Raw genomic sequence first — 15,279 nt, forward strand, 5'->3', positions numbered from 1 at the left:
GAGGCAGTTGACGTTTCGTCGAATGTGGACGCAGAGTTCCCTTTCCGTGGGAGGAGGCCTGTAATTAGAAGCCGCGAGACCCCACCGAGCAGCAGACTGGCAGTAAACGGACAGGTGGGAGGGGCAGAGGAGAGGAGCAGGGACTGAGACGCGCGTGGGTGTGGGTGTGGGTGTGGGTGTGGGTGTGGGTGTGGGTGTGTGGATGTGTGTGTGTGTGTGTGTGGATGTGTGTGTGTGGATGTGTATGTGGATGTGTGTGCGGATGTGGGTGTGTGGATGTGTGTGTGGATGTGTGTGTGTGTGGATGTGTATGTGGATGTGTGTGTGGATGCGGATGCGGATGTGGGTGTGTGTGTGTGGATGTGTGTGTGGATGTGTGTGTGGATGTGGATGTGGATGTGTGTGTGTGTGGATGTGTATGTGGATGTGTGTGGATGCAGATGCGGATGTGGGTGTGTGTGTGTGGAAGTGGATGTGGATGTGTGTGTGTGTGGATGTGTGTGTGTGTGTGGATGTGGATGTGTGTGTGTGGATGTGTATGTGGATGTGTGTGTGGATGCGGATGCGGATGTGGGTGTGTGTGTGTGGATGTGGATGTGGATGTGTGTGTGTGTGGATGTGTGTGTGGATGCGGATGCGGATGTGGGTGTGTGTGTGTGGATGTGGATGTGTGTGTATGTGGATGTGTGTGTGGATGCGGATGTGGATGTGTGTATGTGCAGCCAGCCGCTCGCTGGCTGACGGCCTCCTTTAGCTGGAGCCATTGTGGATGCTGCACAGCGGCTGTTTGTTTGCCAACGAGAGGCTGGATTATCCGAGCGCGCTGTGGAAGGCCCAAAGGGGAATTCTGAGTACATCCCTCCTCTCTACAGTTGCTTTCTGCGCACAGCCTTTATTTAGATGACCAATCTCTAGTCTCCGAATGAACTCTCCGCCTCGATGTTAATTAAGACCTGGGAGGGGAGGCGGGGGGGGATACTCGGCGGATTTAAATGAGGTTGAAATGGACAGTGAGGATTTTCTGCTTAACCTTTGATTAAGGCAAAGAAAAGACACCTGTGGCATGGTAGGGGGGTATGATTATTGTCATCTCACTGCATTGGGATTGGATTGAATTTGATTGGATTGGATTGGATTGGATTGGATTTGATTGGATTTGATTGGATTGGATTGGATTGGATTGGATTATATTGGATTAGTTTGGATTGGACTGGAGTCCCTCATTTCCTGCCTTAAATCAGGTTCAGATGAGCAGCCAGGATGTAAGGACCTAGACTATGCATGCTGAAAACTGCATAGACAATACTTTATTTCCAAAACGTTTCCAAAAAGTATGACACTTTTTAGTTGTTTAGTGGAGATGGTAACCAGGCATTAAATGGGTATTTTTTTAGTTATTTTGTTTTATTTATTTATTTTTTTTAATTAACCTTTATTTTACCAGGATATGATCGCATTGAGATTTAGAATCTCTTTTACAAGGGAGTCCTGGCCAAGACAGCAGTAAAACAGTTAGAAAGTTAACAGTGGATAATATGTGAAATCAATATGACATAACAATTTAACAAAACGGTAAAGATAAGTCTTGTGAAAATGCGGAGTGTCCTGTCTGGCCTATTCAGTACCTCTCATTGTTCCCCAAACCTACACAAAGACCTGAACCTAACCGAAAATCAGACAGCGGCGGGATGCTCTCGGCACATTGAATCAGTGCTCCTGCCACGTGCAGGCCACTGGCAATTCTCTCCCGTCTTAATGTTAAACCAGGAAAAGCACATCCCTGCTCTCAGCCGCGAAGCCTTCGACTGATAGTGATGTTTACTGCAATTACTCGCACGCCGAACACACCTTCGGGAAAAGAAAATGTCCCTGGGCTGTGGGGGTGGGGGGAGGGGGGGGTGGATGGTGCGGACCAGACGCTGGCCTTCCACAGACACGCCCGGAATTATTCAGACCCGCATCATGAGCAAACACCTCCTGGCCCAGATGCACCATCGCTCCACAGAGAGGCCCGCGTCCACATATCTCATTATAATGGATCTGTGGAAGCGTGTGGACAGAGAGGAAATGACACGCTATCACATGGCAGGTGGAGGAGATGCAGAGTCCTCTCTTCTCATCCTGCTCTCTATTCATTCACGTTTTCTCAAAAAAAAAAAAAAAACATACATTGTCTGTGAACAAAATTAATTCACTCTCTGCAGTCCTATTAAGATAACATTGAAAACAATCAATCAATATAGAGGGTGCTGTAAGTTATTATTTTTATTGTTGTTGTCGTGTTGGTTCATATTGTCCGTGTAGGAGGCAATGAGAAGGAAGAGTATTACATTTTTTTTTTTTCCGATGCGCAAGTGAGGCACAGCGTGATTACATGGATGTGAAATACGGGCCGACCCCTAGCCCTGCCACACCCCCCTGTGAGGCCTGGTCATTTTCCACTGCACTGAGCCAAAGCGGAAGCAGCCGGATTCGCACTTTGCCCTGATTTTGTGTGTTGTTCTGTATTGTTATTGATTTTCACACAAGTACTCTGTGTTTCATTATTCACCATGGCCTCCTCAGATATGATTTATTTCATGCCACTGGTATAGAAACATGCTTCGCTTTCTTGTGTTTCTCAGCTTCTCTTTGTATACTTTCTACTTTCTTTTTTTTATTTTTAATTTATTTTCTCCTTGCAAGATTCTTTCTTTTGGTGCTTTTCTGATCAATTGAGGTTTTCAAACGAGCTTTGACCTGTCAACACTTTATCTCCACCAAAAATTTCCAAAATTTTGAAATGGATCATTTTTAGTGACCTCCAGAAGTGTGTCCTGTTCCTTCTTTGTAGATTTCTGCAGAAGTGGAAATTAGTGCGAATAAAGCAGTAACGCTTTTTTCCCACTCTTGTTTCTGAATTGCTGCATTTCTCTGACTCCATACATGCCCGCATCCTCTGACAAGGTAGAATCGATTCACACAAAGATAAATGCAGCAATTGCCGTTTTCGACCATCAGCGGACAGGCTGTCATTATCATTTTGGTTCTGTCTAACATGGAGCAATTTCCAACGAGGGAGGGGGGAGGGCGTGTTGGACCATTTGCAAATTGCAAATTGGCCCCCTCACACCGCCTCCCTCATCAGTGTTTGACAGACAAGCATCACACTGTTCAATCTCACTTGACCAGTGAGAGTCCAGTTTTTTTCAGCACAGTTTGTGCTGGAGCGCTCAATATGTGAGGAAGCTCTGAACACTGGAACTCCCATCTGCTTGGCAGATGAATGTGTTGGTGTCGTTTATTTTAACAGCGGCAACAACAGCAGAAACAGCAAAAAGTGACAGAATGTTTTTTTTCTCCTGTTTGAAATGTGAAGTTCTTTTCTCGTCTGACATGACATTCTTCTCTCTCATTCGATATTCCTGGCTATATTTGCATGTTGCACACAGTCATGTTAGTCGGTACGTACCGAGCACAGATGTCAATATTTTCTGTTTGATAATGGAAGATGTCAACAGACAGTTATTGGGCCAGCTGTGTAGCATAGCGGTTTAGGGCAGCCGTACAGTTGCAACTTGCGAGTGTAAATCCCCTGAAGCCCGCCACTGAGGAATTAGGTACACGAGCCGAGATACTTTGGTGAGTATCTAGCTTTGTAAAGACGTGCGCTCGGGGATGTATTTTCATATCTTTAAGTCAATATCTGAGCCATGGTGAGAGTGCTGCAGTAGATGGCATGCCTCAGATATGAGACTTTCTGAGTGCCTGAACATCAGTGCAGTTGGCAAGCAGCTGGCTAGCTTTTTAAGCATGCTGCTTTTGCTAATTAAGATAAAACAAATAGTAAATAAACCTCATGGCATCACATCCCTTTTGTGTCCCTTTTAAATCTATTTTTTTTTTTTTCTAAGCAATACGGCTCTTTTACCACGCTACATGTAATTTACAGAGGGTTTCATTCTGTTTAGTGCTGCTGCATGTACTCTGGCTGATGTATGGCTCTGTTTTAATGGATCACCCCCTGTGATGGATGCGGGCGATGTGTTAACACCGAGCACCGCTGTGAACACATCCTTAGCTCTCGAGCCGCAGCAAGAAGCAGTGGATGCCCTGATGCTGAAGTTCAAGGAGAGCTTTCACGCCAACACGGCCGTGGAGATTGCTCACCTGCAGCAGGCCACACACAGCTCCTCCACCAGCAGAAAGAGGCCACACAGCCGCTCACAAGGTAGGACCCCACCCTTTATCTGTCTGTGTCACTGCCTGTCCAAAATTCAGGGTAAAAATGTATTAGATATCTGATTTAGGCATTCGGATTTACTGTTTTTTGGTCTTGGGATTATTTGTGCCTTTCTTGGGAACCCCTGAGTGTCCGACATGTACCACAAGAAACAATTCTAAAAAACAGCATGTTTACAATAATATCCATTACATGGGCTTGAAAGCAATAGGTTACTCTAAATTTTAAAAGTGGTACAGTTTTTTTTTCCAGTGGCTTATATGTTTTTAACCAGCAGAAAAAAATGTTTATCCTGTTTACTTATATGTCTGTAAAAAAACAAATGATATGCATGTTACCAACAGAATGATTCTGTTTTCGATGGATTATCATACGTACACACCCATGCACGCACACACACACACATACACACACACACACACACACACAGCCTTTGATATTTTCAAGGTCACCTGATCACAATAAATACAAGCCATTACATTGAAAAACATACAAGAGAGTGAATGATTATGTTTGAACCTGCATGGCACGTAACACATTCTCCTTCATAATGTTCTGTAAAGGTTTGGCTAGAATCACACACATGCGTAGACACCATGCACATTGCCAAATTCCCAAAGGACAATAAAAGAACAGAGGAATTGTAACTAAAGTAGAGGAAAGTATAGGAATTGAGTATCATTCTTGGTGTCTTCATATTCACCCCTCTTTCTGTTATCAGTTTAATTATTTTTCAGTCTTTAGGACACACAGCATCCACTGAGTCAGAACTGCGTACTCCCCACAAACAGAGAAGCCGCCAGTTCCACAGAGGGGGGGAGTATTGCATAAAAAGTGTGTCAGCACAGTGTATCTTTTTTTAATAAGACTAAGTAAGACTCGTGTACAGTGCAAAGGAAGTGGGGAAAATTTTAAAATATGTTTAAAAACTGTTTCAGAAATATAATTTATTTAATACGGTTCCAAATGTAGGTTTCAGCATACATTGACACGCTGTAAACTGCTCACTATCAAGGGCACAGCTGCAGCGTCTCTTGTAGGAAAAGGTTGTAAGTGTAATTTTGTGGCTACAGCAGATCACACCCTCCCTCCCTGAAACTTTGGCCCACGTTATTTTACTCCACTTCAGCCCCTGCATGCAGACATTAATATGTGAAAGCATTAGTGCCCCCTTATGTAGGCTGGGCTAGCTTTGCTGTGATTAAGCTGCTTCAATTTTTTTTATATATATTTATATATATATATATATATATATATATATATATATATATATATATATATATATATATATATATATAAAAGTGTTTCTCAGAGATCAGGGCATAGCTGGGCACTTTGTGACCTCTATGTCTATGCACCGAGTGGGCAGTAGATTTATGGTTTTTTAGATTGCACACAGTGTCCCAGTGTCAGTCCCTGACACGCTGCTGCAATAGTAATCTTTTCTAATTCAGCTTGCTTGGAGGAAAAAAAAAACTGTAATAGCAGATATTACATTACCAGTCACACGGCATTAAATGCACTGTGTGTGTATGTAATACTGCGTCTCCCTCTGTGTTCCGTGACGTGAACTACTTAACTCCAGACTCGTAGCATGGGTAATCTGACTTGCCATATGCTTTGTTCTTGATTTCACCCCTGAAAAAAAAGCACGCTTGCAGGGTGACACCCAGCGTGGAGAACTCTGCCCACAGTACCAGCGGCATGATGGGATATCAGCGAGAAAGCAGGGTAACGGGTGGCGTGCTCTGCTCTAAGCCCTGTAAACCCGATTCAGTGAGCGAGAGAAAGTTCGCCCACTCTACAAGGAGATTAGGTTCTCCCTGGAAGAAAAGCGTTTGGTGAGATCACACGCTAGGGCCAGGAGGGACGGGGAGATGGGAGGCTCAGTTTTGGATCATAAGTCGTTCGCTCATTAAGACTTTTCATCTTCGCACTCCTCTTTGTATGAGAGTTCATTGTGTGGAAGACTGTCCCTGAGGAGGGACAGAAGCCCGCTGCGCTGATCCCAGAACAGCAGTGTGAGCTTCTGTGGATAGAAGAGTCAGAAATGGAAGCTAACAAACGCTGTCCTGAGATTAGCTTGGCAGCAGAGAGGAGAGCGCTTACAGCCATTTGTGCTGTAGATACCCGCGTCCTCCAGACAATCAAACACATGACCTTGCTCATGCCATTGACTTTATTAGATGTTCTTTTGCACTCGTAATATTTTCCATCACTCTGGATAAGAGTGTCTGCTATGTGACAAAATAAAATGTAATGTTATTTCAAGCCACATGCCTTCACAGTTTTTATAATGCTAAATAATAATTTAGTTTTTATTGTAATATTCTAGCCATTGGGAAACATAAGCTGTGGTGTTAATGCTGTGTGAAGTAAACAGAACTACTTAGCCACTCCAAAATGGTCATAAGGTTCCAAGCTCAATGGCCAGGTATCAAAACGGGGAAGAGAAATTTACACTCGCTCTGTTAACAAACCACACAGCATCTGGTCTGTTTTAAGCTGTTACTGTTGGCAACTATTTCATCCATACTATCATTACTCATGAAGAAGAATGCCAACCAGTAAGATCATTGAAAAGAATTCAGTTTAATAAATCAGAAGTGAGCAAGGTCTTCATCTTCCTTGTGTTAACACTGTGTGGTTCATCCCTAGGGCCCATGTCTTGAGTGTTTTGGGAGGAGCTGTTTCTATCTTTTGTGTGCTGACATCAGATGCTCACTGAACATTTTTGTACCTTTTGTGTGTGTGCGCGTGTGTGTGTGTGTGTGTGTGTGTGTGTGTGTGTGTGTACTTATGCATTTTTATTTGAACTGTATGACTTTCCCTCATACATACTGTAGTGACTATACCTCTGTGTGGAGTTTTCTGTTAGCTTTTGATACCCACCATGCTTTCGGTGGGGTACTGATGTTGGCACTCAGTGCTAAAGATTGGAAAAAAGCAAGGAGAACTCTGTCAGTCAGCAGTCATCTGTGTTACTGAGATAGGGAACCTCCTCCTGAGGAGGAGAGATGAACAGCAAGCTGTAAAGGCAAGGTAAAGTTTAGATTAGGACAGGCTTTTTCCACTTTATATACTTTCAACGGTACGAGGTTCAGCATCTGTGCAACCCGAGTGAGTTTGTGCCGACAGCACGTCCCTAGCATTGAACCAATTTACACTCTCTATCTGGTCAACCCGCTTTCCACATTTTTTTTTGTGACATGACTGTAATACAAATGATCTCAAACATTTTGTGTTGTCGCTGTTGTTTCAGAGCGAAAACCCTGTAAATTGGGTTCATCTGGAATGAATTGCATTTGTGGAACCTTATTAGGTTTACTTCTAAATTTGTTTTAGCTGCCGCACCTTCCTTTCCCAGAGTGAGTCAGCATATTATTCACATTCTCTCAGCAGTAAACACAGAGAGAGCCCAGTGAGTGTGTCAGAGCTGGGGCCAGTTCCAAGGCAATTCAGAAAATTGAGGAAATGAACTGAAATTCAATTCATCAATTGGAAAATCTACGTGTAAAATTATTTCTTTTTCTTTTTGTTGAGGAAAACATTCAGTTCATCTTTGGAATTTCAATTCATTCGCTGCATTGACTGACTGAACTAAAATAGGATTGGAGCAGCAGTTCTAGTGTGTGTGTGCTCGCGCATGCATGCATATGTATGTGCGAGTGTGAGTGTGAGTGTGCGCGCGTGCATGTGCAGAGGTGTGTGTTTTTTTTAAGTTTGCTCCACAGCATTAGTTCAGAAAGGCATTTTTCTGACATCCACTTTCCCCTTTCAGTAGTGAGTTGCAAGGGCCTTTGTGCTCAGAGTTCTCTAATTCAAAGCATTACAAGAGTTTGATCTGCTCCTGAGGAAACATTAATCTGTTTTGATCTGTCAGACTTCATCACAGGCACCCTAGGAGCAGATGACATTGTGGTGTGTGTGTGTGTGTATTTCTGTATTTCTCCTGTGACTGATTTTTATATTTTTTTTTTAATCGCTGCTTTGAAGCTGCCCTTTGAGGTTCTCAGTAGGTTCTCCCTGTCTCGTTACCTTGATGGTGTCCTCGGATAACGGTTGAGTCAGGAAGAGCTGATCGTTTGTGACCGCGCTCCCTGGTCCACTGAGCCGCTGCTTTTCCAGCCCTCTGTTGTTGTTACCTCAGGTGCCTCTGAAGATGCTATTTCAGAATGACCTTGCTTGAGAATGCGCCCCGCTCATATCTCAGCACCAGCAAAACCAGTGATCTCTGGCTGAGCCGATTCACAGCTGGTCGCAGCCTGGGACTCAAAATAGCCTCAGAGTTGAGTTTCTGTGTCGAGTGCGTGCGTGCGTGCGTGCGTGTGTGTGTGTTTGCTTGGTTACATGCAGCGGTGGTAAATTATAACATATGTGTTTATATTTGAACAGGACTGTAAAAAATATACACATATCGCAGTAGAATAGGTAGGGTCATTGTTGAAGCCGTGCCCTGCACATGAAGTGACTGTCATGTTACGTGTTAATAAGCATGTTAAGCATATGAGCATAATCGTATGAGTGTTGCTTGTTAGTAACCACGTGTTAGACATGAGGCAGGCTAAGTGTTTATAACCATTTAAGGGATAATCAGTACATTAAAGGATGACATGCCGATTGACAAATTACATGCTTGTTAAGTTGTAATGAGCATGTCAAACTGTATGAATGTTGAGTGTTGACATGTTTAAAACATGCTTATTAAGTGTTAATAAGCCATAGGAGCTGCTTGTACGTGAGGATGCGAGTCTCGGGTATCTCGCCAGCAGAAGGCTTTAATAAACAAAGCCAGCAGGCTGAACAGCGTGTTAGAATTGGGTTTTCTCCCAGGCCTTCGGTGCTAGATGTGCCGTGCATTTACAGAAGTACTTAGAACCTTCCCTGCTGTTTACAGAACAAACCCCGGGCACGACTGTGTGCGTGTGCCACTAGCGTGACCGCTAGCTTTAGCTTTCCATTAAGCCAAAACACATATATGAATAACCATTGCAAGACTGCGCTAAAGGGGTTGTCAGTTTGATGGTGTCTGACGCTGTGATTGAAAATCCACCCTGTCATTGCGTTCTCCAGATTACTACCTTTCAGAAACAGGAAGAAGTGTAAGTGAAAAGCGGATCAGCGCTATCTGGCATATTGTTCTTTTAGAAACATTTCACCCGGTAACATCCCCGCTTGCGTCAGAGTACCCGCACAAAAGAAAGCAATGTATGGCAGCATATAATATCAGTTAAGAAATGTCATTTCGATTTCTTGAAATACAGGCACTGCCAGTTTTCTACAATATATGAAACTTTGCCTCTTCCACATGTGCAATATTAGTCATACATTTCATATATTATAGATTATGCTGGAGAACACATATTGTGTAACACATTCATCAATATGGCGATTAAGATATTTCTTATTATTATCTGTGAAAATAGCATGTGCTGTATGTATTTTGCGATAGAGGATGCCCTTATTGCATTACTATCTGTTAGTTATGAGAGTAGTGTATGCTGTATGTATTTTGGGATGTGGGATGCCCTTATTTCCTGCGGTTTGCATTCTCAGATTTGAACTGTAAACAGACATGTTTTCATTTCCCACATAGGCGCTGAGGGCCTTGAGGTTCCGGGTCAGACCTTCTCTTTATTCGGGCCCCGGGGCCCGGCTCCGCCCCTGTTGCGCCTCGCGCCCCGCGCCCGCACCCCGCGCCGGTGTGGGCCTGGCCGCAGTCCGGCACCCGACGGCCTCGTTATCAGTGCTCAGCACTCGCCAGCATCCGACTTAAACCCCCTCCTAATCATCCCACATGAGGGATCATCCGGCGGCGAGGAGGCAGCCGGAAAAATCGAGGCGCGGTGCACGCCTCTGTGCTCTCACGGCTCCAGGAAAAACACACCACTGCCGGCTGACCTTCCAAAACCCGCTGTTTTCGCCCGGGTGTTTTGGCCTGACTTGTGTGCAGAATTTCGGTATCTTTCTGACTGTGGTGTTTTATACGAGCTACAGCCTTTTTGCAGCAACAATCAGAAGTGGCAGCCATTCAGAAAAAGCATTTCACGGCTATGCGCACGGACTGTGTGTGGGGTGTCACAGGGTGTTAGCTGTAATCACAGGGCATTACAGTCACGTCACACGCATTACCCAGTCATACACAAAAAGGATGTTACACGCTTATATTCGCACACTGTCAAGCAGTCAGACACAGAGACAGCAACAGTGTCATATATTTAGGGATTACAGTAATGCTAACAGGTCATTAAACTCTTACATCCAGGTACAGCTTCTCCTTAAATATCATCGGTTTTGGTTTTTTGTTGCTTTTTTTCTCCCCTGTCTCTGTACTCCGTCTCCCCAGGCTCTGATGAAAGCGGAAGGTGTACGGACACAGATATCTGTACGTAATTACGTTTCCTGCTATTGCGGTTAAATCATACTTAACCTTTTCAGACTGAAACGGATGTACTGGACCAGTCAGCCGGAGGCAACAGAGGAGCGATCGCGGGCCATCCATCACCGGCGTTGCCGTGGCGCCCGCGCATGGGAGTTCCATCAGGCGGCAATACGTCAGAGCCGTGACGGGCCCCGAAATGGGATCGCGCGACCCCCACACCCCCCGGAAAACAACGATTAGCTTTTATCGCGTCTGATGAACTCCTCTCTCTCTCTCCTCTGCTGCCGGCTGCGCCGGCCGAATCTCCTCTGATCAATGGCGTCACGCCGGCGATTGGGGAAAAAAGAGTTCCATCGCTCTCCCTCCTCCCCCGTCACTGGGGGGTGGAGCAATGCTACAGAGGAGGGGCATGGGGGCGCAGGGGTGAGCCAAAGCATTTTCACCTGCCCGTCACCCTCCAGTTCATTAGATGACCAATAGCCAAACGACCAGACTTTCCACACGGCATAATTTACTGTCCTGTCACATCTGTGCTGACCCCTCCTCCTCCCCAGCCCGGAAAAAGAAGGACATTTTCTGAGCAGAGGGAAGTGTGACACGATTACTGAAACTCTGTGCCTCACCCTCGACATGGCTATCTGGACCAAAATAAACAACAACAAAAAAAAGGCATGAATCACAGATTCAAACTCGCAATCCCGGCTGAATGCTTTACAAGCTATTCACGTTTAGCACTTCGCCCAAGGCTTACAATGGCGCGTTCCCTGCTCTGGCAGCTCTGTCTCTGAAACCGTGTGCTTACGTATCCTGCACTCTAACCACTCCACCAAATTAGCGTCACGACGAGGCTGTTGACTTTGGTGCAAGCGGGAAGCATGTGGCGGGCAGAAGCTTGCAGTGAAAAGATCACAACGACTCGTCCGACGCCAGTCTTGCCGGGCTAATATCGCCGAACGGCGTTAATATTTCACGGCAGTGGCCTCCCAGATGAAGCTAATGGAGGGTGGCGAATCGTGGCGCTTTTATATTTCATGGAGGCATGTATCAATTCGCCTGCTCCGCGGGGCTGTTTAATGGGAGCGTTTAAGCGACGTGTTGGGTTTTTTTGCGTGTTTTCGCTCCGCGGGGGTGATGCGTCTGTGTGCTCTGACTGAGGCGGTGGTGCCAGTGGAGAGGGGAGAGGAGAGAGAGCGGGAGATCTCTGAGCTGAGGACGCTGTGAATAAGCCCTGCTAATGAGGCGCTTTAGTGCCACCAGCGCTCTCTCTCTCGCTCTCCTCCCAGAGTTTACCTTCGTGGAGGGTTTGAAATCGAGGGCCAGGGACGCCCTTGAGGAGAGCTGGGAAATGGAGAGAGAGAGAGAGCAGCGATGCGGTGTGCTGAAGTCTCTCTGTCCTCAGCGTCTGTCTGTCTCTCACGTTTCCCCACACGTCTCCCTTCCTCCTATTAGATGTGTTATATGTGTTATATGTGTGTGTGCGTGTGTGCATGTGTGCATGTGTGCATGTGTGCGTGTGTGCGTGCGTGCGTGCGTGCGTGTGTGTGTGTGTATGTGTGTGTGTATGTGGGTGTAAATGTGTGTTTCCATATGTGTATGCGTACACCTGTGTGCATGCGTGTGTGCGTGTGTGTGTGTGTGTGTGCGTGTGTGTGTATGTGTGTGCACGTGTGTATGTGTGTAAATGTGTCTGTGTAAATGTATATTTCCATATGTGTATGTGTGCAACTGTGTGTGTGTGTGTGTGTGTGTGTGTGTGTGTGTGTGTGTGTGTGTGTGTGAATGCTCGTGCCTCTCTGTGACAAGAACTGACATGTATCCAGTGCCTTTAGTGTGCTTTTGCTTATATTCAAACACACAGCTTGCATGTGGAAGTCCTGTTTTGCAGCATATAGACGCAGATGGCTGTTTCTGAAGGGGCAGGATGCACGTCGATGCTGGTTTTCTGTATTTACTGCAGCACAGCGAGTGTGTCGGCGCGTCCCAGCACGGGGACCGCCGCCTCTCTGTTCTCCGCGTTTGATCCGCCGGCCGCCCGTGGGGCCCCTGCCTCTTCCCTGCAGGCCTCCTGAGCTCCATTTACAAATCAAACCGGAACAAATCCCCCCGCGCCCGCTCCTCGGCGGGAAAAAAAACGCCCCCCCCCTCCCCGACGTTAGAGAGCGCCTGTCACAAATGGGATAGGATTTAAAACGAAACAAAAGAGCGAACCGGGTTTACAGCGCAGATACGAGATTAAGAGGAGCAGCGATGGGGCGATTTAAACGGAATTAGGAGACGGTTTACGGAAACCCGGGCGTAAACAGAGCTTTAAGAGATTTAAGCCCCAGCGCTGCCCCCCTCCGCGTGCTGTGGGTAAGGTACTTTACCTGAGACACGCCAGTCAGAACACCCTCTTGTGCACATGGAGAAGTCAAAAGACTGTAAGTTACAGTATCAGTCAAAAGTTTGGACACATCTTTTATTCTTCACTTTTTTTTTACTATTGTCCATCTTTTAGAATAATATTAAAGACTATGAAATAACACAAATGTAATTATGCAGTAACCAATACCAGTATTTGAAACAATTCAAAGCTAACGTATATTTTTGATTTTTCAAAGTAACCAAAAATGTTTTTTAAAAATATTTTTTTTGCAAAGAAGTTCATAATTAGGCATCACCTTCACTATTTATAATTATATAAAAAGCAACTTTCAGCATTTAAGCATAAGTATTTAAATCAAAATGTCTTTGAATTCATGTTTCCCATTATTATTCCCATTTCCCATTATATTAATCATGTCAGTCCAAACTTTTAACTGTTACTGTGTGTAAGCAATTCCATATAAAGTGGTCTGTGAAGGAAATTCATTTTCAAAGTGAATTAAAGTATGTGAGTATGCTGAGTATGGTTTCCAGGTGATATCTGAAGGGCATGCATCTATAGTAGTGTTGTTAAAGCCTGCTGTTTCAGTCTCCTGTGAAATGTGTTGGAATCACAGTCATCACACCAGCAGCAGAAGTGGAATTACTGCAGCAGACAATGCCGGCTCACACGTACTTCACCTGATGGGGGTGGCGATGGGACTCCTCATTATGCGCTTTGATCAGCTTTAGGCTCCGTGGAGTGTTATATTACTCACTCACGCCTTTCTCTTGGTCTTATGCGTGTTTTAATAGTCTGATCCTGTGGATCAGTACTCTTAAACCTCTTAATCGCCCTGGGGAGGAATCAGTCTGTCCTCTGTCTGTGGCTGGGTCTTCCTGTAGCAATCAGCGCCTGACCCAGAGCGAATCATCTTAGATCACAGTATGTCTGCAAAAAAATAATAAATAAATGAATAAATACTTAAAGACTTTCAGTTGGTCAATACATCTTTATTAGATACATCACCCTTCACAGAGCGCTTGACAGCCCATGATTTCCCAAGAGATCCAAGAGATAAGATCCTGGAAATGTGTGATTATAGATAAACTAGAAATATGTGATAATATTTTACATGTTTATGAGTAATTAATGAGTCTTGAAGTGACTGTCAGTCCACTTAAGCAATCGGGGCCTGTATTGCACACTTCGAAGTTGGCTAGTTTGTTTTTTTTATTATTTATTTTTCTCTTAAATCTTACAATAGCAGGAGGAATAACTGCATAATAGGTGAGAATCTGAGGACATATTAAGAAGATGCACAAGCTGTAAGCCAGTAGCAACTCTCACAGAAGGTTAGAACTGTGAAGAAGCTGACAGTGTCGCAACGTTTTCCCTCTTATCAGGGGAACAACCTATCCCTCTGTGGAAACAGGGACTCTCATTCTTTTTTTCAGAGCACCCTGGCAATTAAACAATTACAACCCCCATCAATCCCTGCTCTAATTAGATGTGGCAAATATCGGAAGACTCTGATGGATAAGTGAAATATCCAGGATGGTAATCAAATGAAATGGCTGAAGAGCGTGGCTGAGAACAGGATGGTCAGGATTGTTATGTTTTAGTGCTCTTGGGGTTATAATGTTACAGTTAACCTGGATTTACCACACTGCATCTGCAAGGCGGTGCTTTTGAATGTGACATATCTGTAATGGCACTATCCTTCATCTAAACTTTCACCAGCCACTTACAGATGAATACATAGTTAGTGACACATATTTTATATATGTATGCGTGTGTGTGTGTGTAATAATGCATGCATAATTGTAATGGCATGTTTGAATGTAAAATATTGAGAAATGCCTGTGACAAAACCTCAATTAAAACTCGTACAAAGGAAAATTAAAAAAAAAAAAACAATTCCATATTTCACTTTGATTCTTTGTTTGTAACAGTGTTCCAAAAAGCTGAATTTAAGAAATTTTGACAGAGCAGTTTGTGATCCTTTAAAGGTGCTACATAAATTCAATCCATTGTGTTTTGCATTTCGGATTTGTAACAAGTTACACAGTGAATGAATTGACTTCAGCATGCATTTTAATAGGAATTTCTGCTTCTCTCTGGTGGAAATGGAAACGGCACGTTATTAGGCAGAGAGGAACTGTCGATAGGTCTTGTGTCAGAGGGACTTGGATCAATAGAAACCATTCTTTTCCTCTCCTCCTGTTCTGGGCTGACTTCCCCAGTCTGGTCATGTGCGCATTTGGGGAAGTCGTTGTTCTTCACTGCAAGAGACAAGTTTAAGTTATTGCATTTTTATAACAAGTGCAG

The 15,279-nt window shown here is 44.6% G+C and overlaps 1 protein-coding gene across 2 annotated transcripts in view; it reads left to right on the forward strand.

Annotated features, from left to right (window-relative positions):
• Positions 1-15,279, forward strand: part of LOC118777460 (astrotactin-2-like) — a 286,377-nt gene that overhangs the window by 106,719 nt on the left and 164,379 nt on the right. Inside the window, exon 5 of one of the 2 annotated variants that reach the window (XM_036528373.1) lies at positions 4,061-4,210. The exons of the other annotated variant lie outside the window; for it this stretch is intronic. Within the exon in view, the coding sequence (XP_036384266.1) occupies positions 4,061-4,210 (150 nt within the window). The remainder of the gene's footprint in view (positions 1-4,060; positions 4,211-15,279) is intronic. 2 annotated transcript variants of the gene reach the window in all.

This window comes from Megalops cyprinoides, chromosome 5 (assembly GCF_013368585.1).
Source record: "Megalops cyprinoides isolate fMegCyp1 chromosome 5, fMegCyp1.pri, whole genome shotgun sequence".
Classification (NCBI taxonomy): Eukaryota; Metazoa; Chordata; class Actinopteri; order Elopiformes; family Megalopidae; genus Megalops; species Megalops cyprinoides.